Source organism: Elephantulus edwardii, unplaced genomic scaffold (assembly GCF_000299155.1).
Source record: "Elephantulus edwardii isolate Elephantulus edwardi_28Jun2011 unplaced genomic scaffold, EleEdw1.0 scaffold00103, whole genome shotgun sequence".
Classification (NCBI taxonomy): Eukaryota; Metazoa; Chordata; class Mammalia; order Macroscelidea; family Macroscelididae; genus Elephantulus; species Elephantulus edwardii.
Window position 1 is genome coordinate 12033410 of NW_006399853.1, and position 21668 is coordinate 12055077.

General features: G+C 43.3%; 1 protein-coding gene across 1 annotated transcript in view; it reads left to right on the top strand.

Moving 5' to 3' along the window:
* The first annotated feature begins 7467 nt into the window (after positions 1–7467).
* LOC102863521 (nose resistant to fluoxetine protein 6-like) overlaps positions 7468–21668 on the top strand; it is a 46545-nt gene continuing 32344 nt past the window's right edge. Inside the window, exons 1-3 of the mRNA XM_006891762.1 lie at positions 7468–7621; positions 13809–13948; positions 17291–17369. Of these exons, the coding sequence (XP_006891824.1) occupies positions 7468–7621; positions 13809–13948; positions 17291–17369 (373 nt within the window). The remainder of the gene's footprint in view (positions 7622–13808; positions 13949–17290; positions 17370–21668) is intronic.

The window sequence follows — 21668 nt, forward strand, 5'->3', positions numbered from 1 at the left end:
TTATATTTTGCTATTGTTGAGTTGTTGTTGTTAGGTTTCATTAACTGGCTTTCTCCTGGTGGTGACCCTGAGGACATAATGACACTGTCAGTGCTGCACCATCCTCAAACCACTGTGCTTGGGTCCATTGTTTTGTTTTGCTTTTTAGATAAAATAGTGAAGATGGATTTATTAGAAAGTTACATCCCCAAAGGGATGGACCTCTGCCCTTGAAAGGAAATAGGATTAAAGACCCCACTGTCATCTAATTGAGGGTCTTCTCTTTCATGGACCATCTACTTTATCAAACATGAGGTCCTCCAGGAACGAGTCCTCTTGACTATTGTTGTTAGATGCCGTCAGGTTGAGTATGACTCATAGTGACACCGTGACCGACAGATCGGAACCCTGTCCTGCCCTGTGTGACCCTCATCGTCTCTGACATGCTTGAGTGCATTGCTGCAGTCACTGTGTCAGTCCATCTGGTTGAGGGTCTTCTTTCTCACTGACCCTCCATCTTTGCAAGCACGATTTCCCTTTCCAAGGAATAGCCTCTCCTAACAACGTGTCCAAAGTACGTGAGACAAAGCTTCACCATCCTCGCCTCCAACGAGCCCTCTGGCTGCACCTTCTCCAAGACCCTTGTGTTAGCTCTTCAGTTCTCTTCTCCAACACAGCTCAAAGGCATTGATTCTTCTCCTGCCATACTTATTCATTGTCCAACTCTCAGATGCATCGCAGAGGAGTGGAAAAACTATGGCTTGAAACAGGTGCACTTTGGTGTTGTTATGTGCCATCTAGTTGTCTGCAACTCATAGTGACCTTATGTACAATAGCTCTGAACCCTGCCCTATCCTGAGCCAGTCTCAACATCTCTGACACTCCTAGAGCCCCATTACCCCAGTTACTGTGTCAATCCATCTCTTCTGGGGTCTTTTCCCTCCACCCTTTGAATCATGATGTTCTTCTCCAAGGACTGGTCCTTCCCATGTGCCCAAAGTATGTGAAACAAAGCTTCCAAATCTTTGCCTCCAAGGAGAAACCAGTTTTACCTTCATTAAAACAGACCTGTTTATTCCTATAGCAGTACATGATGTGCTTAATACTCTTCTCCAGCACCACAACTCAAAGACATAAATTATTCTTCTATCATCCTCAGTCATTGCCCAGCTCTCAGATGCATAGCAAGTAATTAAGAAGAACATGACCTGGATCAGGTGTACCTTAGTCTATAGACTGACATTATTGCTCTTTAGCACTTTGGAGAGGTCTCTGACAGCAGACTTCCCTCATGCAATAGTGTGTCCAAATTCTATGAGATGAAATCTTGCTGTCCTGCTTTCCAAGGTGCCTCTGACTGAACTTCTTCTAAGATAGATTTGTACCTTCTTTGGGAGGTCCATGATCAATTCAGTGTTCTTCACCAACAGCAGAATTCAAAGGTATCAGGTTATTTCAATCTTAAGTGATTGGCCTGTTTTTTCTTGAATATGATGTGATTGAAGACGCCATGGTTTGGGGCAAGCACAGCTTGGTGCCCAAGGGGTTAAGAGCCTCTTTTATTTCACAGAATATGTTATTTCAACAACTTCTGCAAGTTCAGTCAGTGACTGATTAGAGTCTTCAAATTGTGCAACCATTCTCACCTTCCTTTTCTGAATTCTTTTCCCTTGTTAACATAAATTTATTTCCTACCAAGCTTCCTCTCTAACCTCTGAGTCACTGTTGTCAATTTGATCCCACATCGCTAGTTCTTAACAGAACATGATACTCAGCTGTGTTATTCACAATAGCAAAGAGATGGAAACATCCCAAGTCTCCATCAGTAAAGGAATGCATAGAAAAAACTAGGGTACACTCACACAATGAAATAGTACGTAGCACTGAAAAAACCAGTGAACTCATAAACACTACTCAACATAGCCTAGAAGGCATTAATGCTGCGTGAAATAGCTCAGTTACAAAAAGGCAAATACTGCTTAGCACTGCTTTTGTAAAATGGGACTGACATGAGGGGTTAGGAGGAGAACAGGAATAGAGTGGATAGATCATGAACACTGCACTGGAACAGATGAGCAGAACTATCTGGAAGGAATGTATGATTAGGTATTACATCTATGACAACAATCTGGAACAGGAAGTGCGTTGCAAAGTGGACTCGGGGGCGGAGAGGGAGGAAAATCTGCAACAATGAATGAATGAAAACCCACCCAAATATTCTGTGAACTTTTGTTAAAATCACAATAATATTTTTTTAAATAGATACTCAGAGTAGACATTCTTTACTAATCCATAGGACTTTTAATGGCTGAAGTTTGTTTTTTTTTTTTGCAAGCAGATCTCCAGGCCTTTCTTCTTACACACACCTCTGAGTAGATTCAGCCGCTCAACCTTTCCGTGAACAGCCATGCATGTTAACCACTTGTACCACCCCAGCTTTCTCCCCTACTTCCATATAAAACCAAACCAACTGGCGAAGTGTCAATTCTTACTCATGGTAAACCCTCCACTGGGTTTCCAAGGCTGGAGATCTTTATAGGAGAAGATTGTCTGTCTTTCTCTCATGAAGAGATGGATTCGAATCGCTGATCTTACAGTTAGCAACACAACATGCAGTGCACCACCAGGGTCATTTCTCCTCTCACTCACTCTTTCTTGTTCCCTTCATACCTTTTCATCATCCCATCCCAGGGCCTCAGGATTGGATTTTCTCCTGCCTAGAAAACTCCACACCCCTGGCCTTCCCCCACTATTATTTCCAAAATGAGTGTTTTCATTCTTCTCAGGTGGGCTCAAGGTCACCTGGGAGGAGAGTCTTCCCACCTCCTGGCATGCCTACTCCCACCAATGGCACCAGTCCCTTCACTCTGCATTTCTTCACCTTTCGCTGCTTCGTGCCTGTCAGCAGAAGTGTCTGTTTGCTCTCGTCTCCTGCATGAATGTTCTAAGCTTTAACCTGACTTCCCTGCCCACTCTCTCATCTTCGTCACCTTTCCTCTCATGGAGAGAAAGGTTTTCCGTCTCACACCCTGAAAGCAGCAGGTACCAGTAACACTTTCCTGACAGGCTGGTCCTTATTCCTGTCAGCAAAGAGAAATCCTTGTTTTCACAGATCTGTTGGCAAATGATGGGAAACCCGATGCCCTTTCCTTTCCCATGGGCTAATGACTTGAATAAAACGTGATGTTATTAACAGTCAGCTAATTGATTGCTGCTGCCTTTGGAACTGAGAAAAGTCTGCTTTTGAGCAATGAAGGTGTTACTTATTTCCAGGTTCTATTTTTATACCCAACACACTGTCTTGCATTAAACAGGCACCTAAAATAGATTTGCAAAACAACTTGAGCCAAAGTACAGCTGACCCTCCATTGGGTTTCTGATGTAAATTGCCTGGAGGAGATTGCCCATCTTCCTCAGTGCTGCTGGGGGGTTCACACCACTAGAGAGGTGTGGGCTTTGAATTAGCAGCACAGCTTCTTACAGATTCTGCCACCAGAACTCCTTTGAACTTTAATTAGTTATTATTTCCTGGATGTTAGAACAAACAGTAAGAAGGTCTTGCGCTACTTTTTATCCAAAAGCAAAATTCTTTCTTTTTTTCCTTTTTATGTAGATGGTGTAGTGAGTTGAATTATATTCTCCTCAAAAGATAGAATATTCCAGTCCTAATCTTCCAGTATGCCTCTGGAAACTCCATGAACTTTGATAAATGTCAATAGTTGTAGGGGAAGCTTCAGGCCTTTTGTTCCTAGGGTCGCTATGAGTTGTGTTTGACTCGAAGACAATCAACAACAGAAACCGCAATCTCCAAGTATCTGTGGAAGGAGACTTCTTTACAAATAGGGTATTAAGATGATCCGGTGTGTTCAGGAGAGAAGACATAGAAAGAGATTAACACAGAGGGGAGGAGGTCATGTGAAGGTGGAGAAGAAATTGAAATGATGCAGCCGCAAGCCAAGGAATGCCAAAGGATGCCGGCAGCCGCCTGAAACAGGTAAGGAAGTTTACTTGGCTTCACAGGGAATGAGACACTGAAGACATGTTGATTTCACACTTCTGGCGTCCAACCCTGGGACAGAATGCACTCATGGTTGAAGTCACCCACTTTGTGGCAATTTGTTACAACAGCCCTAGGAGTCTCACCCAGGTATTTTAAAAATTACATTTAACTGGTTGTTATTACTCAGTTAACATGTGAGTGCATATCTGTATCATTATTTTTTTCTCCCCAGCTGATGGAAAGCACTATCACAGTATCAGACATATTTCCAGTGACTGTAACCTTGACAACAGATGGAAATAACAAATGCCTGTTGCAGAGTTTTTCTGTTTACTCACTCTTTTTGTTTTGTTTTGTTTGTTTATTTTATTATCTTTGTGTGTGTACCGTCAAATCAGATCTGACTGGTACTGGAGGAGATTGAACCTCCTTCTCCAGCAGAGCATCTGGTGGATTCGAACTGCACACCTCTAGGATTGCAGTACAGCTTCCTGCCACTAGGCCACCAGAGCTCCCTTTGTTTAATCACTCTTAAATATTCAAATAATCTAAGCCTCTAGCTTTTCCAATCCCTCTCCCCTTTTTGAAACATAGAAAAAGAATCAAGCCTTTGGGAGACTTGCTTGGAGTCTTGGGTTCTAAACGCTCTAGTCCATAGGGCGTTGTGCTACTAACTCCAAGATGAGCCTTCTCTGGGGGTTCAAGTCCCCAGCTGCTCCATGAGAGAAAGATGCTCCTATGATTTACAGCCTCAGAAAGTCCCCTGGGGGGTCAGCAAGGAGTCAATTCAACTAGAAGGCAATGAGTTTGAGTTTGAGGTTACCTTCATGCTAATAAACCAAGCCCACCCATTGCCATGGAGTTGATTCAGTCACGGCAACCTTCCCTCAGGCATCTGGAAATCTTTGCAGGAGTGGACTTCTCATCTTTCTCCCCAGAGCAGCTGGTGGAATCGAATCACTGACCTTTCAATCTACAGCTTAACGTATAACACTCAGCCACTCATGTTCCTTCTAATGCTAATTAATATCTGTTTACGACTTGAGAGTCGATACAGTCCTTTTTTGTTTTCAGCTTTATTTTAATACGACTGAATAACTCTGGCAGGTGGGCTGTTGTGGTGGTTTTGTGTGAGGAGATTGAACCAGCCTGTGATGGAGCCTGGACTTAGACCCTAATGTCAAATTTGTTAGATGCCATCAAGTCAGTTCAGGCTCATTCTGGACAACAGAACCCAACAGTGTACCTTCCTCACCGCCGCTGCTCTGCTCAACCTCATTGTTGTAGGCACTTTGAGGGCTCCTTCCCTCGGACCACTGGTGGCCTTGTCAGGAGGGAGTTGTGCTGCCAACCCCAAGGTAGATGATTTGAATCCACCAGGTGCTCTCCAGGAGAAAGATGGGCAGTCTCCTCTTATGTGATATGTAGTCTTTAAAAACCTACTGCCAAAAAAAAACCAACAACAACCCACAAAACAAACATACACACACACACAACAACAACAACAACAACAACAAACCTACTGCCAGGTCAGCTATGAGTTGGTTCTGAATTGATAGCAATTAGTTGGTTGGTTGTTTATTTGGGGAGTGTTTACTTTAAGTTGTTGTTTTGTCTTTATACTTCTAAACTGAATGCTGTCTTCCTTTCCCTCCCAATTTATATATTTCCTGGGGGAGTTTAATAACTGCCAATACTTTAAGAATAGAAATTTAAAGGTAGACTCTGAGGTTCTCTTAGGGGAGACTTTGAAGGCAATTCAGGACAAAGGCCGTGTTCTGATTCCCCATCTCTCCTTTAACACACCCATTAGATATCTAATCAGCATTTGAGCACCTTCACAGAGGAAGCCACCACTCATCTGCCACTTTGTCACCATCCCACAGTGGTGGCTTATGTGAAGCTATGCCCCTGATATTTCAAATATCAGCAGGGACACCCACAATGGACATGCACAAGATGGATTCACAAGCAGGACTGGCCATCTACTTCTGAAGTACAGAGCCTGTGGAAATTTTATGAATAACAGCAGGACGTTACCTGACATAGTGGCACAAGATTCTCGAAATATGACTGGGGAAGAGCTGCCTCTTCAAAATAGAGTTGATTGTCAGAATATAAAAATAATGGCAGGGATTACACTTCAGCACAAAGAAAACAAAAGTCCTCACAACGGGGTCGGCCAATTGGCAGCATCATGGAAAACAGGAGACTGAAGTTTCACGAATTTTGTTGTACTTGGTCCACAATCAAAGCTCATGGAAGCAGCCCTCAAAAAACCAAACAATATATTATTGTATTGGACAAATCTGCTCCAAAAAAACCCTTTTAAAATGTTAAAGAGCAAAGATGTCACTTTGAGAACTAAGGTGTGCCTGATCCAAGCCAGGATATTTCCAACCATCTAAGATATTTATGAAAGCTGGATAATAAAAAGAGAACACTGAAGAATTGACACATTTGGATTGTGGGGTTGGCAAAGAATATTGACTATGAACTGCCAGAAGAAAGAACAAATTTGTTTTGGAGGAAGAACAAGAATGTTCCTCTGCAGAGAGGAGAGTGAGACTTCTTTGGCTGTGTTATCGGGAGGGACCAGTCCCTGGAGAAGGACATAATGCTTGGTAAAATACAGAATTCATGAAAAAGAGGAAGACGGTCAACAATATGAACAGAAACAGTGACTACGCAGCGGGTCAAACGTAACTACAATAGTGAGATGGTGCAGGACCAGGTAATGCTTCATTCTGATGTAAAGGTTGCTGGAAGTCCAAATAGACTCAAATGCATGTAAAAACATACTGTGTCAGGGAGTCTGGTGGCCTAGTGGCAAGAAGCTGCATTGTACTCCTAGAGGTGCGCGGTTCGAATCCACCAGATGCTCTGCTGGAGAAGGAGGGGCAGTCTCCTCTTGTACCAGTCAGATCCTATTTGACAGCACACACACACACAAAATAATAGAAGAAAAGAAAATAAAAACCCAAAACATACTGCGTCACCTTCAAAGCCAGCAACCACGTCAACAGATGCATAAACTAGCCAAGCCATCTCAGAGAAGCCCAGCTCATCATTTCTCAGAGTAGTGTCTTCAAGGTTGGGGTCTTAATCATTCCTGGACCAAAAAAAAAAATAATGCTGCCACATCACCTCCCTGCTATTTTTTCCAAACACATAGCTATTAAAAGAAAGAAAATCCAGACTTCTTCGTGTTGGCTGGAAATGTTAATCTGCGTAACCAAAAGGAGCCAGGTGGTCCGCGGCCCCATCCAGAGAGATCTTTTATTCAGCAATAACGAGTCGGATATAAATGGGTTTCCATGGTTTACCATCTAGGCCGCTTTGCAGGTGGCTTAGGAAACCCAGCTTACTCCAGCATGTTAAGGAGCAGGAAATGTCATGTTCCCCCCACACGTTGCAGGCGCGTGCTGCGTAGATATAAGGCTCTTGGTCTGAGAAGGGTGGCACATGCTGGCTGGTTAAGGCACAAGATGGTCTCCATTCTGCTTCTTCGCCTGCTCGCCTTTCAGTGTCAATTAGCCTTTGTTTTCCCCACAAGAAACACCTCTTTCAAGTGCAAGCAAGACGTGGAGGCGTTCCTTTCTGATCTGAATTCAAAAGAGCCCAATGAATATGCTCTGAAAAGTAAGTTGGCTTTCCTGGCCTGTTGTAGGTGACGCTGTGCTGAAACCAGCATCTGAGGTTATGCAGTTACTCTTGCAAGGAATGTTCTAGAAAAACTCTTGAGAGTTAAAACCACAGTGTCTAATTGGAGGAGAAGGTGAGCCTCATTTTCCAATGGCAGCAGGTGTCGGGGGAAGGAGAAACTTTTGTGGCAGCAGGCAAGAGAAGAAGTGGTTTCTGGCCAGAAAGACCGGCAGGAAGACGAATCTCTTAATAAGATGAGAACCGTTTCTAAATTGTGTGATGCTGTTTGTGGTTATTAAAGCTGGTAACATTTCACTGTTGCAGGAGATAGCTCTGCTTTCTGCTATTTTCTAGATATTTAGTCTGCTTTTTATACTGAATTGATGCATTATTCAGAAAACGAGGCTTGGGCTTTGCTGTAAACTCCGAGGGTAGCCAAACTTCTTTGTAAGTGATATGGATGGACTCCAGGAGACCAGAATCTGTTCTTTGTTACGTTTCAAAATTCATTCTCACAACTAAAGGGGCATGTGCCTTCCTGCCAGAAAAGGGCTGGACACTTGATGTGATTTGCATGGAGTGACCAGTTCTTCCAGAGATTGTTTCTGATGCTGATGGAAAAGTCTCATGGGGAAAAAGAAAAAGGTACATAGTTATACTCCTAAAGCCAGGACAAGGAACAGAGAAACCTCTGCTGGCCTTCTGAACGCCTGACTAATTTATTTTGTGTTGCAAACACTTATATTTAGTAGCATCATGAAGATTTGAACTCACGTTGTATACGGCATTGCAACAGATGAGGGAGAGAACTGTTTAAAAGGGATATATGATTAGATATTATTGTCATGACAGGAGTCCAGAATAAAGGCTGCATAGTGGAGTGGATTTGGGGGGAGGGATTACATAACATTGAAAGAGTTTTTCTTTTACTTATCAAGGAGAAGAGTGAATTGGGGGGAGGGGGTGGGTAGGGAGAGAAGTGCAACAATGAATGACTGGAAACCCTAAGTCTCTAAACTTTCATTAAAATTAATTAAAAAAAATTTGAACTCATATCAGGCCATTCAAAGTAGCAGATAACTTGAAGACAGAACTACTCTTCACTTGGTTAGCTGTCCTGGTATTTTATGAAACCATGGCAAAATACATAGCCTCTAGTTCATTCTGGTTTTCATTGGCTAATTTTTCAGAAGTCAATTGCCAGAACTTTCTTCCTAGTCTGTCTTTGCCTGGAAGCTCTGCTGAAGTCTGTCCTCCATGAGTGACCCCGTTGGTGTGTGACACACCAGTGGTATGAGACTTGACGTCAGAGCAACATGCAGGACACCCCCATGTGACAGGACAACACACAGGGGTTCCATCTCCAGGTGTCCGAAGGTGGAAATGATTTATTACTTTAAAAAAATTCCCCACAATACATTGGTCCAAGAAAGAAGGGAATGATTGACACACAGGGATCCATGCCCACTTTGTAAGTGAGTTTATATTGAGTGTTACTAGCCACGGCTGTTTGAACTGGTTTACACGGGATGTACTAGATCTCTGGAGTCCTGTTGTTTACATTGTGTTTGACGTTGTTGAACTCAGTGGTCTGACACTGGGACTCAGCATGGCTCTCCTGGTGGCCCTGTGGACAGAGAAGCAATAACTGTCAGTTTTTGGTGAGTGTTTTAGTGCCGTGTGATGTCAGCACATTTCCGTGCACCGTTTCTCAAGCAGTTGTCTTTTATTCAATCATAACAACAGCTGGCCAGTGGGGTGTCATGATCATCTCGAAACGACGCTACTGAGCCACAGGGATATAAAGTAGCTTCCCTGGTGTAAGTGGTGGAGATAGGATTTCCATCCAGCCTGTGGATTCCAGAGTCTGGATTTCAATCACTGCCTGAAATAAGCCACCTGAGAAATAAGACGGGGGAAATTCCACTCCCATTACCAGCCAAAAAGAATGAAGGAGGGCAACATGTACCGACATGGGGCCGTCCAGAAATAATATCAAGGAAAAGAAATCAATGTGCAGGAGAATGTATACAGCATGCAGAATTTAAATGGATGCAATTTAAGATATTATTGTGGAGGGAGAGAAATGTCAGTAGTGCAAGTGGAATGAGAGGACCAGGAATGAGAGCCTTCGAATTCAGCACAGCGGATGCCTTAGAGGAGGGTTAGCATGGGGTGCATTCAGAGAAGGGGGGCATCTTAGGGTGGCCTTTCCAGAGAGGCAACACCAGGAAGTTTGGAGATAAGTAGATGATAGATAGATGGATATGTAGATGGATAGATGGATGGATGGATGGATAGATAGACAATAGATAGATGTTATTGGATGACATCAAGTTGACCATGACTCATAGTAACCCCATGAACAACAGTTTGAGATGTTATCCTATCTTTGCCACCCTCACAATCTCTGCCATGCTCAAGTTCATTGCTGCACTTACTGTGTCAATCCACCTCCTTGAGGGTCTTCTTCTCTACCTTTTCCAGCGTGATGTCTTTTCCAAAGCCTGGTGCCTATTGATAACATGCCCAAAGTATGTGAGATGAAATTTCACTGTCCTTACCTCCAAGGAGCACCCCGTTTGTACTTCCTCAAAGACAGATATATTTGTTCTTTTGGCAGTCCATGAGATATTCAACACTCCTCTCAAATACCACAGTTCAAAGGCATCAATTCTTCCTCAGGCTTCTTTACTCATTGTCTAACTTTCAGCTTCATAGGAAGCAATTGAAAATACCTTGGCTTGGGTCAGGTGTATCTTAGTCTTTAAACTGAAGAAATGGCCCATGTACATATTGTTGTTGTTGTTGTTGTGTGCCCTCAGGTGGGAATAGGCCTGTAGCTGACCCTCCAATGGGTTTTCAGAGGCAGTAAATTGCATGAGAGGAGATTGCCCATCCTTCTCCCACTGAACAGCTGATGAATTTTAATTACAGCTTCTCAGCACTAGGCCATCAGAGCTCTGTCAGGTACACATGTTGTTACTGTTGTTGTTAGATGTCGTGGAGTCCCAAGTTTCTGAGCCAGATATGAGGAGAAAGACATGTGGAGTGGCTGACAAATCATCCAAGGTCGACCAATATGCCAGGTTGCTGGTTCAAGTCCAGAGGTGACGATCCGGATGTAGGATTAAGCCAAAAGCTAGCTTTGCCAGGGTCCTTATATATATTCAAGGTAGATCATACCCCTAGGATATGTCGCATATAGCAGACTAGAGGACGATCATAATATTACACAACTGCCTCTTATCTTGCCTCATTTACATGATAGAAGTTAGGATTTACAACACATAGGATAGTTACACTGCATCAATCATTGTGTCAATCATAAGAATGCACCACAGGAAGGAATAGCTGTGCCATTTGTATTCTCTAAATCCAAGATTAACAAAATTGACCAGACATGGGGCACTGCCATGAATTCCCAAACTCCATCCTGCCTCGGGGGGTTGGCTGACATCAGGTTGGGATCTCCCAACAGGGCTATGTCTGGAACAGAGTTATTGTTCTACCTGTTTGCCCAGGCTATCAGCTCTAGAGCGAGGACCACGACCAGTGGAACCTGTGTAAGCCGGAGCAGGCAGGGCCTGTTCTTTTGTTCCACATGCTTTCTGTCTTCTCATTTTCTTGTTGCCTGTTAGTATGAAATAGTAGTCTGTGCTTTCACCTTCCTCAGGTTCTAGCATTCACATGTTTTATTCTAATTCTGGCCAAGAATTCCAGAACGGTCTGTTTCATACTGTAAATGTATCCATAATTTTCACATGTAAGGCTAAGGTCTCTATTTCCTCCCCTCAAACCCAGAAACAAATCGGCTCTGCATTTTAATATCCACACATCATTGTTACCACGTGAGAAAGAAAATCTGTTTGCCAATTAGCCTGGCAGAATTGAAATGAGTTGTTTTTAATCCTTTGAAAATGACAATTTGGGATGATTGCCACGTGACGGGAAGTGGAGGTTGCTGTTAATCATTGGCGGCAATCCTTTGCATTTCAGTGGCGTCTGTGACCCTGCTTTGCGCAGATTCTTGACAGAAACTAATTAAGAGCAGAGTTGGAAAAGTGTAAATTGTCCGTCTGAGTTTAACACCACTGAGGAAGCAAATGCCAAGTGACCTCAGCTGGGAAAAACCCCCAAACCCAAACAACCCCATAAATCCAGTCTGTCTACAAATCAAACTGCCAATTGTGAAGACAGCTAGAAATTCATCTTCCCAAGTAAGAGTTGGATATTGCTCTGTCTGTACCCTTCAGAGTGTTTCCTAGAAGTCTAGACACCCTCCCACCACCTGTCTGTCAATTAGCTACCCTCCGGTGGCTTGCAAGTTGCTGTGTTGCTGGAAGATAAGTTACCAGTATTTCAAGGACCAGCAGCATGGTGGAGAGGTGTCAGCAGAGTCTCAAGCCTAAGCCAGACAAGGGAGAAAGGCTCGGTGACTTGTTTCTGAAGAATGTTGTTCGGTTCCCTCAAGTCTGCTACATCTCCTAGCGACCCCGTGATCTGTCTCTTGTCCTATCCATCTTCACCGTCTCTGATACACTGAAGTCCATTGTTACAGTGACTGTGTCAAGCCAGATTGCTAAGGGGCTTCCTTTCCTTCTCTGACACTCTGTCTTTCTCAGCATGATGCCTTTTCCCAAGGATTGGTCCTTCCTGATGACATATCCAAAGTATGTGAGACAAAGTTTCTTCGTTCCTGCCTTTAAGGAGTACCTCACTGTACTTCCTCAAATTCAGGCTTGCTTGCTCTTTTGGCAGTCAGTCCATGGAATAGTCGGTCCTCTTCTTTAACACCGCAATTCAAAGGCATCAATTCTTCTTCTTCATCCTTCTCCATCGTCCAACCGGCAGATGTGTAGGAAGTAATTGAAAATATCGTGGCTTGGGTCAGGCCCACTTTAGTCTTTATATTAGTGGAGCACCAGTGAAAGAGAGGAAGACCCTCAACCAGATGGGTTGACCCAGTGATTGTAGCAATGGGCTCAAGTGTGGCAGAGATGATGAGGCTGGCACAGGACAGGACAGGGTTCACATAAGCTGTTCATAGGGTCGCTATGAGTCTTATCCAGGACTTCCCTGCTTCCCGCCCACCCCCTCATCCCCCACCCCCGTAGAGCTGCTGGGTGGGTTCAGATCAGTCAGCCTTTGAATTAGCAGCCCAGTACTTACCCACTGCACTACCAGGGCCCTTTGACTTATAACTGGAGAGAGAGAATTCTGAAAAAGATAATCTAGTTACTATCACATGAGAGGGTGGATTCTAGAAATTCAACCTAAGAGAAGCATTTCTTCCTTTTCTGTTGTCAGTTCTGACCCATAGAGACCCCAGTTATAGAGTAGAACGGCCTCAAAGGAGTCCTCAGGCTGGAATCTTCACCAGGACAGACCGCCAGAACTTTCTCACATGAAGGCGTTGGGTGAGTGAGTTCAAGTGCCTGCTTTGTGAGTAACAGTCAAGTACTTAAGCACTGTCCCACCACAGCTCATTCAGCCTGTCCTTGCCAACACATAATCAGACTTCTAAATGGTCATCAATTACTCCACAACTCACCTCACGGCTGTCACGTTGAACCTAACTCATAGCTGATCTTCCAGTTGGTCTTCAGGAGGCTGTAAATCACAGGGGAGGAGATCGTTGAAAACGTTTGTCTCTCATGATTATTCGTTGGTGAAGCAGAAGCACTTTCTCCTGCTTACTGGCCACTTGGAGTTTCCTCTCTAAGAGCTGTTGTCTGTTGATGTTGATATTGTTGTGGTTGTTTGTGGCGTCGAGTTGACTTCAACTCACCGTAACCCTCGTACAACAGATCAAGGTCTTGCCTGATGCTGTGCCGGCCTCATATCTCCTCTGTGTTCAAGCTATCATTGCAGTCGCTGTGCCAGGCCGTCTTGTTGAAGGTCGTCTTCTGCTCCTTCTCTGACCTCCAACTTTCCCAGCACGATGTCCCCTTCCAAAGACTGGCCTCTCCTGTAATAACATGCCAAAAAGATAAGACAAAAAGTACTAGGAATACAGTTGCCCAAGTTTTGAATCTGTTAAATATCCCTTCTCTTCGGGGACTCTGCACTATCTTGCAAGAATTTTGAGTGGGAGAAGGAACATGGTCACTGAATATCTATAAAGTCATTTGAGTGACACATGGAAGCCGATTTGACAACCTTTTTTTGCTTTAACTTCCAGTGTATGATGCCATTGGCAAACTGGGGAGCAATGTTCTTAGTGGAAACATGGACAGACTGGGCTCTTACAGCGAATGCCTCTCCACTCGTGCTCCCATGGGGCGCTTCCAAGGGCAGTACTGCAAGGTTCACATCCTGCAGGTGAGTTGTGGGGACCTCCAGGAATGCTCCTGAAGCACAAGGGATTGTTCTTTGTGATATTCCATTGCTTGCTTTTCTTTTCTTTTTTGTTGTTTTTTTTTTTTAATTTATTATTCATTTCAATGAAAACTTAGAGACTTTGGATTTCCATTCATTCATTGTTGCATTTGCTTGCTTTTCTTAATTAAAAGAATCCACTAAGAACAAACAGGTCTGGTTTGGAGGAAGTGTAGCCAAGGTACTCCTTAGAGGAGAGTTGGGTGAAACTCCATCTCACACATTTTACGCATGTTGTCTGGAGCGACCAGTCCTTGGAAAAAGACATCATCCCAGGAAAGGTGGAGGGTCAAGAAGATGGATCAATGCTGTAATTACAATGAACTTGAGCGTGTCAGTGATTGTGAGGATGGCACAAGATAGGACGAGGTTCAGATCTGTTGTTCGTAGGGTCACCATGAGTCATGGCCAACTTGATGGCAAATAACAACAGAGATGTTTTGCAAAAAGCTAAATCTAAATTTGAGGTGATTTTTGGAAACTATCTTACTCCGAACTGTCTGGGCTGAGGTGATGCCACAGGGCTTGCTTGAGATGTTTCACTTCTACTTGGGCTGGGGCTGGGGCTGGACTTCCTGGGTCCACTGTCCTGTAGAATCCAGGACCCCAGCTGGTGGCTTATAACAAGTTCCTGGGCAGGATCTTTGAGTACGGGAATGACTCTCTCCCACCTCCTCTTCTTCTCCTTCATCTTCATTTTACTGTGATTTGAATGAAAGTTTACAAAGCGATTTGATTTCCTAATCAACCACACTCATTCACTCAACTCACTGTCTTTGAATTGGTTTCCACTCATAGTGACCCTCCCTCCCTGGGTTTCTGAGGCTGTCAGTCACAAAGGGAAGAGACTCATTTTTTTTCCCTTGTATTTCTTCAGTGGATTTGAACCACTGGCAACTTGGAATCTTAAAGTTAGCAGCCCAGCTCGCTGTGGACTACCCCACCAGAGCTCACGTTCCAATCAACCATCTGTACACACTTTGTTTTATGACATTAATTATAGCACTCACCATGCAACCACATTTTTTAAATTTCTTTCCTGTGGGTCTTATTTCCATGGATCTTTCTATCTTATCCCTTCTGCCTTTATTCTGGGGCTTTATTCTTGGCCATCTGCTGCCCTTTGACCTTGTACGATTGGTTCTTCTAGGGAATGACTGTCTTCTTGGTATAATTGTTCATGTAATAGGACTGTCTGTTGTTTGACTAAGAGTTGAGCCATAGAAGTGAGTTTTGTTCCAGATTCAAAGAGTGACTATGGTCCATACTCAGGAGTCCACTAGTCCCTATAAGATGAATAAGTCTGACTGTTTTATGTTTTTGAGTTTTGTTGCCCATGTTTTGCCCACTTTATCTAGAACCTTCTACTGTGATGGCCGGCAATCATCTAATTCTACTGGTCTCATTAGGGTCATGAACAAGCGGCTCTCTTCTGCTCATCCTTCTCAAACTCCACCTGCCCCAGGATCCGTTGTAGACCTTCCTCTATTTGAGGTTTTATGGGTTCTCACCATCTTCTCAGATGGACCCTCTCCTCTGAATCTTCACCATCTAGGAACAAAGCACTGCTTAGAACAGGGTGGACCAAGCCAAGAAGCTTGGAACACTATTGCCGAGCACTGACTTGTCCCAACTCACCATCAATTTTGGGAATGACAGTGGGAGGATGGACTTCCCATTATTACTCAGAGCCCCTTTCCCATGAGCATTCAAGACTACCCCAGTAAATGGTCCGTGGCTTCTAGGAATATGTTACTAAATTGGTTGGATAAAATCACAGTACTCACTATCTTCAAAGCATGTTAATCCTTTTATTGTCAGAAAAAAGTAGGAACAGCACAGACCCTTAATAAATACAGAGATTTTTATGCATGCCACAAAAATACTAGTGGGCATCGCACATTTGCATGGGATAATAAGAAATCCAGATTGATATTAATGCTATAAAATGACCTTGCTGCAGTTAACCACTGGGGACAGACTGATTATATTTGACCTACCTGAGGGTTCCAGTGATGATTGCTCGGAGGTTTAATCAGTGTGTAAGAACTTTATCTCCTATTTCAAAAGCAGATTAATGGTTTTGATATCAGATCTAAAGGTCAGACATACACAATCATTAAGTTCTGTGTTTCAAAGCATCAACCCCCCCAAACTTTAGTTATAATTTGATCTTTGCTTTATCAGGAGAGACGTTCTAATTATTGGCTTGATTTATTGTTACAATCTTTGCTTGCTACATTGCATCCTGCTATCAAGAAACAGTGACTGGGCAATTAACTGAAAATGGCTGGACTGCCGATTCTCATTGTTGTCATGCTGCTAGGTGCTGTCGAGTTAGTTCTGAATCATGGCATCTCTGAGTATAGCAGACACCACTCAACATGGCCCTGCCCATCATTGTTGGAGTCCCTGAGTCAGTCTGTCTTGTTGTGGGTTTTCCTCTTTTTTGCAAATTCTCTACTGAAATGAACTCTGGTAAGGCAGTGCATTATGTGCTGAACTACTAACCAGAAGGATGGCAGTATGAATCCATCAGTCACTCCATGGGAGAAGGGTAAAGCAGTCTGCTACTGTTAAGCTCTATGGCCTCAACACAACATAAACAAATAAAATATCCTGTTCAGGGAACAATAAGAAAAGTTTAAGGATATAAATATACTGAAATATAAAATTGATAAATGTAAAATAAAAAGCTATCTATGGCTTCAGAAGGAGGAGCTCTGATGACTTACTGATAAGGAATCAAATTGTCACTGTAAATATACATAATTCAAATCCACCAGCTGCTTTATAGGAGAAAGATAAGCAAAAAAGCAGCTGGTGGATTTGAACCATCAACCTTTCAATTAACAGCCAAATACTTAACACACTATGCCACTGGAGCTCCTTTATCTGCATTTTCAGGTTGTTAAATGAGACTTCGTCTGATCCTGATGCCCAATTCTTCATGCAGATTGAGATCAACCTCTTCTTAGTCTTTACTGAACTGTGGCCAATTATTCAGAACTGGAGGCTGCTTTTTAAGTAACAAGCCACATTCCGCCCCAGAGCTCATTTTATTTTAATATAAGTGCATCTGGTGTTTTGGAAACTCACTTGTATCACTCTGTGATGGAAAATCCATCCCTGAAGAAATTGGAAAACCTTTTTTCCAAACATCTTTCTCTCCACTCTCCCAGTCTATTTGATTTATGGGTTGTACAGCGACCAACTTTACAGAAATAACCTGCACACATGCTCCAGGCTCTGAAATGAAAGCACGCTTGGTGTTGTGTTTCATAGGATGGTGCAGAATACAGTGTGGGCGTGTGTGTTCCTGATTCCTGTACGGAAGAAGATGTGACTGTATTGTCTCGGCTGGGTAAGTACCCAAGAATCCCTAATGAAACTATCCTGTTTGGGTCAAGTTTGAGAAGCCCCAACTCCACGCAATCTCTTCAGGACTGCACCAACTTTTAATCCTGACAAATCTAGTGCCTGGACCATGATGGAGTTTAGGAGGTGGGGAGACACTTGAAAATGGAAGTGATAGAATAGGAAGGAAAGAAACAGAAAGAAGTATCCCTGGGTAGTACGAATGATTAACACACTCAGCTGCTAACCAGAAGGTTGGAGTTTCAAGTCCACACATGGACACCTTGGATAAAAAGCCTGTCTATCTACTTCTTAAAAAAAAAACACCAAAAAACATACCCAAAAACCTTCACCAAAGAAGACATTCAGGTAGATGGCAAACAAATGCATGAAGAAATGTTCAAAATCTCTAGCTCTAAGAGAGATGCAAATCAAAACAACTATGAGATACCATCTTACCCCAGTAAGAATAGCAAAACTCAACACAGCAGCCAACATCAAATGCTGGTGAGGTTGCAGAGAAACTGGAACCCTTACTTACTGTTGTTGAGATTGTAAAATGGTGTAACTACTGTGGAAGGCAGTACGACACTTTCTCAAAAAGTTGGAAATAGAAATACCATTTGACCCAGGATTCCACCATTGGGAATATACCCTAAAGAAACCAGAACTGCAACGCAAGCAGATAAATGTACACCCATGTTTATTGCTGCTTTGTTCACAATAGCAAAGAGCTAGAAACAACCCAAGTGCCCATCAACAAATGAATGGGTAGAGAAACGGTGTTCTATTCACACAATGGAATATTATGCAGCACTAAAAAATAAAGAACTCATTAAATATTATACAAAATGGGTGACAATGGAGGATATTATGCTGAGTGAACTATCTCTCACAAAAAGACAAATACTGCATAAAACCACTGTTATAAAACAGGACTGACATGGTGGTTGGGGGAAAACTAAGAAAATAGGGGATAAATAATGGCATTGAAACAGACAAGGGAAAGAACTGTATAAAAGGAATATATGATTAGGTATTATTAGCATGACAAGTGTCCAGGATAAAAGCTGCACAGTAAAGTCGTCTTGGTAGGGGGAACGGACTGTATAACAATGAAAGAATTTTTTTTTCCGAAGAAAAAAGCAAACCGGGAGGAGGAGTGTAGGGAGGAAAATATGTGACAAATAGTGAATGGAAATCCAAGTTCTTTATAAACTTTCATTAAAATCTCAATAAAAAGTAAAAAACCCCAAAAACCAGTTAGTCACCCTAAACCTCCTAGAGTCCAGTCCTGTTTGACCAATGTGCAGTAACTATGAGCTGGAACCAATTTGAAGGCAAATCTTTTTGTTTCTTAAGGAGCAAGGAGGAGAGGAACTCTGGAGGCCTACAGGTATGGAGTTCCAATGCCAATCCAAAGGCAAAAGGTTTGAATCCATCGGCTGCTCCAAGGTAGAAAGATGGGCAGTCTCCACCTGTGCAAAGCCTCTGCGAACCTGCTGGAGGGTCAGCTCTGAGTCGGTTCTGACTGCACAGCACCTACCAACAACAGGAAGAAGGAAAGGACACTAAAGAAAAGTTAGGAGTTGGCCCTTTGATTGTAGCCTCTGCTCCCCACAGCTGCCTGGCCAGGCTTGTAGGAAGGAGGCAGGAGATTCAGCATCAGGTTTCCACACTGCGAGCTTTACTGCTGTGGTCCATGTGTGTGCATCTGGAGCTGCCAGGTCCAGATGGCAATTCTCAATTAGAACCGTGTGAAGTCGACGTGCTGTCATGGATTAGAGCTAAGAGCTCCGCATTTGGTCCTGGTTGTCACCTCCCAGCTGTGTGATCCTGGACAAATCACGTAATCTCCCCGAGCTTCAGTCTCTTCCTCTGTAAGAAAAAGAAGGAGGAGAAGGAGAAGACCCCCAAATGCTGCCTGACTCTGTGGAATCTCTAGGGCTAGTTGGTCACAAAGCTGATTTAATTTTCCTGAAATCGAGATTTCTAGGTTCATGGGGTTGGAGTGCTCTCCCTGGCCATCTGTTCTTAGCTGTCCTTTAGAACCTTGAGCCTTTACGGAGCTGGTTCTCTTGTGTCAACTTCAGGTCAAACAATCAGAAAGGGATTCCTAGAGAACACTTGGCTTTAGGCACTGGGCTCTTTTGCAAAGTTATGTCTGCGCGGTGAGCCTGCAGGGAGCCTGGTGGTGTAGTCTCTAGTGCACAGGGAGGCGGGCTGCTAAACTGAAGGCTCAACCCCCCACGAACTCTGCGGAAGGTAACCTGCCGTTTGACTTAAAATCTAAGAAACCCAGTGGAGGGTCAGCTATCAGTCAAATCTGACTCCATGGGAGTTTTTTCCCCCTTTTTTCATTTTTGCATATAGTCCAAAGTGACCATTGCAGAAAGCATAAATGGGCAAAGAAACCCCCAAAATTAGTGTAAGAGACTTATGTATTGTGAGTCGCTTCTGTTGTTCAGTGTCGAGTCAGAACCTATCAATAGCTGACCCTCCTCGGGTTTTCGGAATCGGTAAATCTCACAAGAGGAGATTGCCCACCTTTCTCCTGTGAAGCATCTGGTGGATTAGATCCACATACCTTCGCACTGGCAACACAACTCTTTGCCGCTAAGCCATGAGTTGTTATGGTTGTTGAGTAACATCGAGTGAAAACCAACCCGAAGGTGACCCTCAAATGGGTTTTCAGAGGCAGTAAATCTCACGGGAGGAGACTGCCCATCTTTCTCCTGCAAAGCAGCTGGTGGATTCAAATGAGATTTTTGCACTGGGAGTGCAATTCCTTACTACTAAACCAGCACAACAAGGAGCCACGAGACAGGGCTAAAATAGGGTAGCATCAATAGGGGAGTGCTCTGGAAGGTGCCCTTATGAGGGGACAGTGAAAGAGGGTCACACAGGTAATGTTATGCTCATTTCTCAGGAGAAAGCATCAAAGTACAGTCAGGGCTCAGGATCTGTGGAGCACACAGTCACTAAGGAACATCATTCATCCTAAAACTTTACCACCAAGGCCTTTGTTTTTTATGCTGGTCGTCCCAGTAAAACCCCATATGACTCACTGTGAAGGGAATCCTTTTAAAATGTTGGCATTCCAGTTAGTTTTCCATTATCTTACGCTGTCCTTGGGTTTTATGACAATCCTTACAGACTTGGGTACATAAACTATCTAGCTAGCTACATATTTTTATGTGCTTGTCTTTTTAAAGTTATAAATAAAATAAAAATTTCAACTCTTATTGGAAAAGCCATAAATACCCCCCGAAAGAAAAACAAATGTGGGGAATGCTTATTAAATTGAAATCTCAAGTGAAAAGTGACAGCTCCGTAAGTCCAATGAGCTAATGTCCTTTGTTGTTTAAGAGATTTAACTAGCTTAACCAGCCAGTGTTGACATTAGAATAAAACTGAGCTTTAGAAAGGATTGTCAGCCAAACAAGATTATTGTGGGAAAGCAGTGTGAAAAGCAGGGTGACAATTCTCTTGGAGAAGCTGCAAAAAAGAAAGGCTGGTGAAGGCTTGGCCTGGGTGGATGGATTAGTGGAATTTAGGTCTCAGTGCCAAGGAATTTCTCCAGTTCCATAGAAGGGAAGAGGCGAGGAGTGGAGCGGTCTTGTATAGGAACAAAGGTCCCCTTGTGGAAAGGATCCTCCAGCTCTTCCTTAAAGCTTTCAGATGGAATTTCCAGAATTTGTCCTACAAGTAGCAAAGCAACTAGCTTGATTATATCAGAGTTTTACACCAACTTTGCTTACTTAGAGACTTCAGTGTACAGATCAAGAAAACGTTAGCCCTGTATTATAGTTGTTGTCATTGGTAGGTACCATGGAGTCAGAACCGATGCGTAGCTGAGCCTCTAGCAGGTTTTCAGAGGCAGTAAAATCACACAGGAAGGTAATACCCAGCCTTCTCCTGCAGAACAGCTGGTAGATTTGAACCATAAGTCTTTGATATTGTAACAGAGCCTCTTACCACTAGACCTCCTGTAGTATAGAGGGGAGGGGAGGGGGAATGATTTATCAGGAGCAGACTTAGAGAGCAAATGCTGTACAAATGTGGCCACCGTTGTTGTTGTTAGATGTTATAGCATCAATTTCAACTCACAACCATCTCACGTGACAGAGCTGAACTGGCCTAAGGATTTTCCTAGGCTGTGACCCTCTTGGGAGTGGGGGGCATGAGTGAAGATTGTCAAGTCTCCTGCGTGGAGCTGTTAACTAGGTTTGAACTGTCCATTTTTCAGTTAACAGCAGAACGCATAACCACTGTGCTATGAGGCTCATGTAGGTGCTGTAGGGTA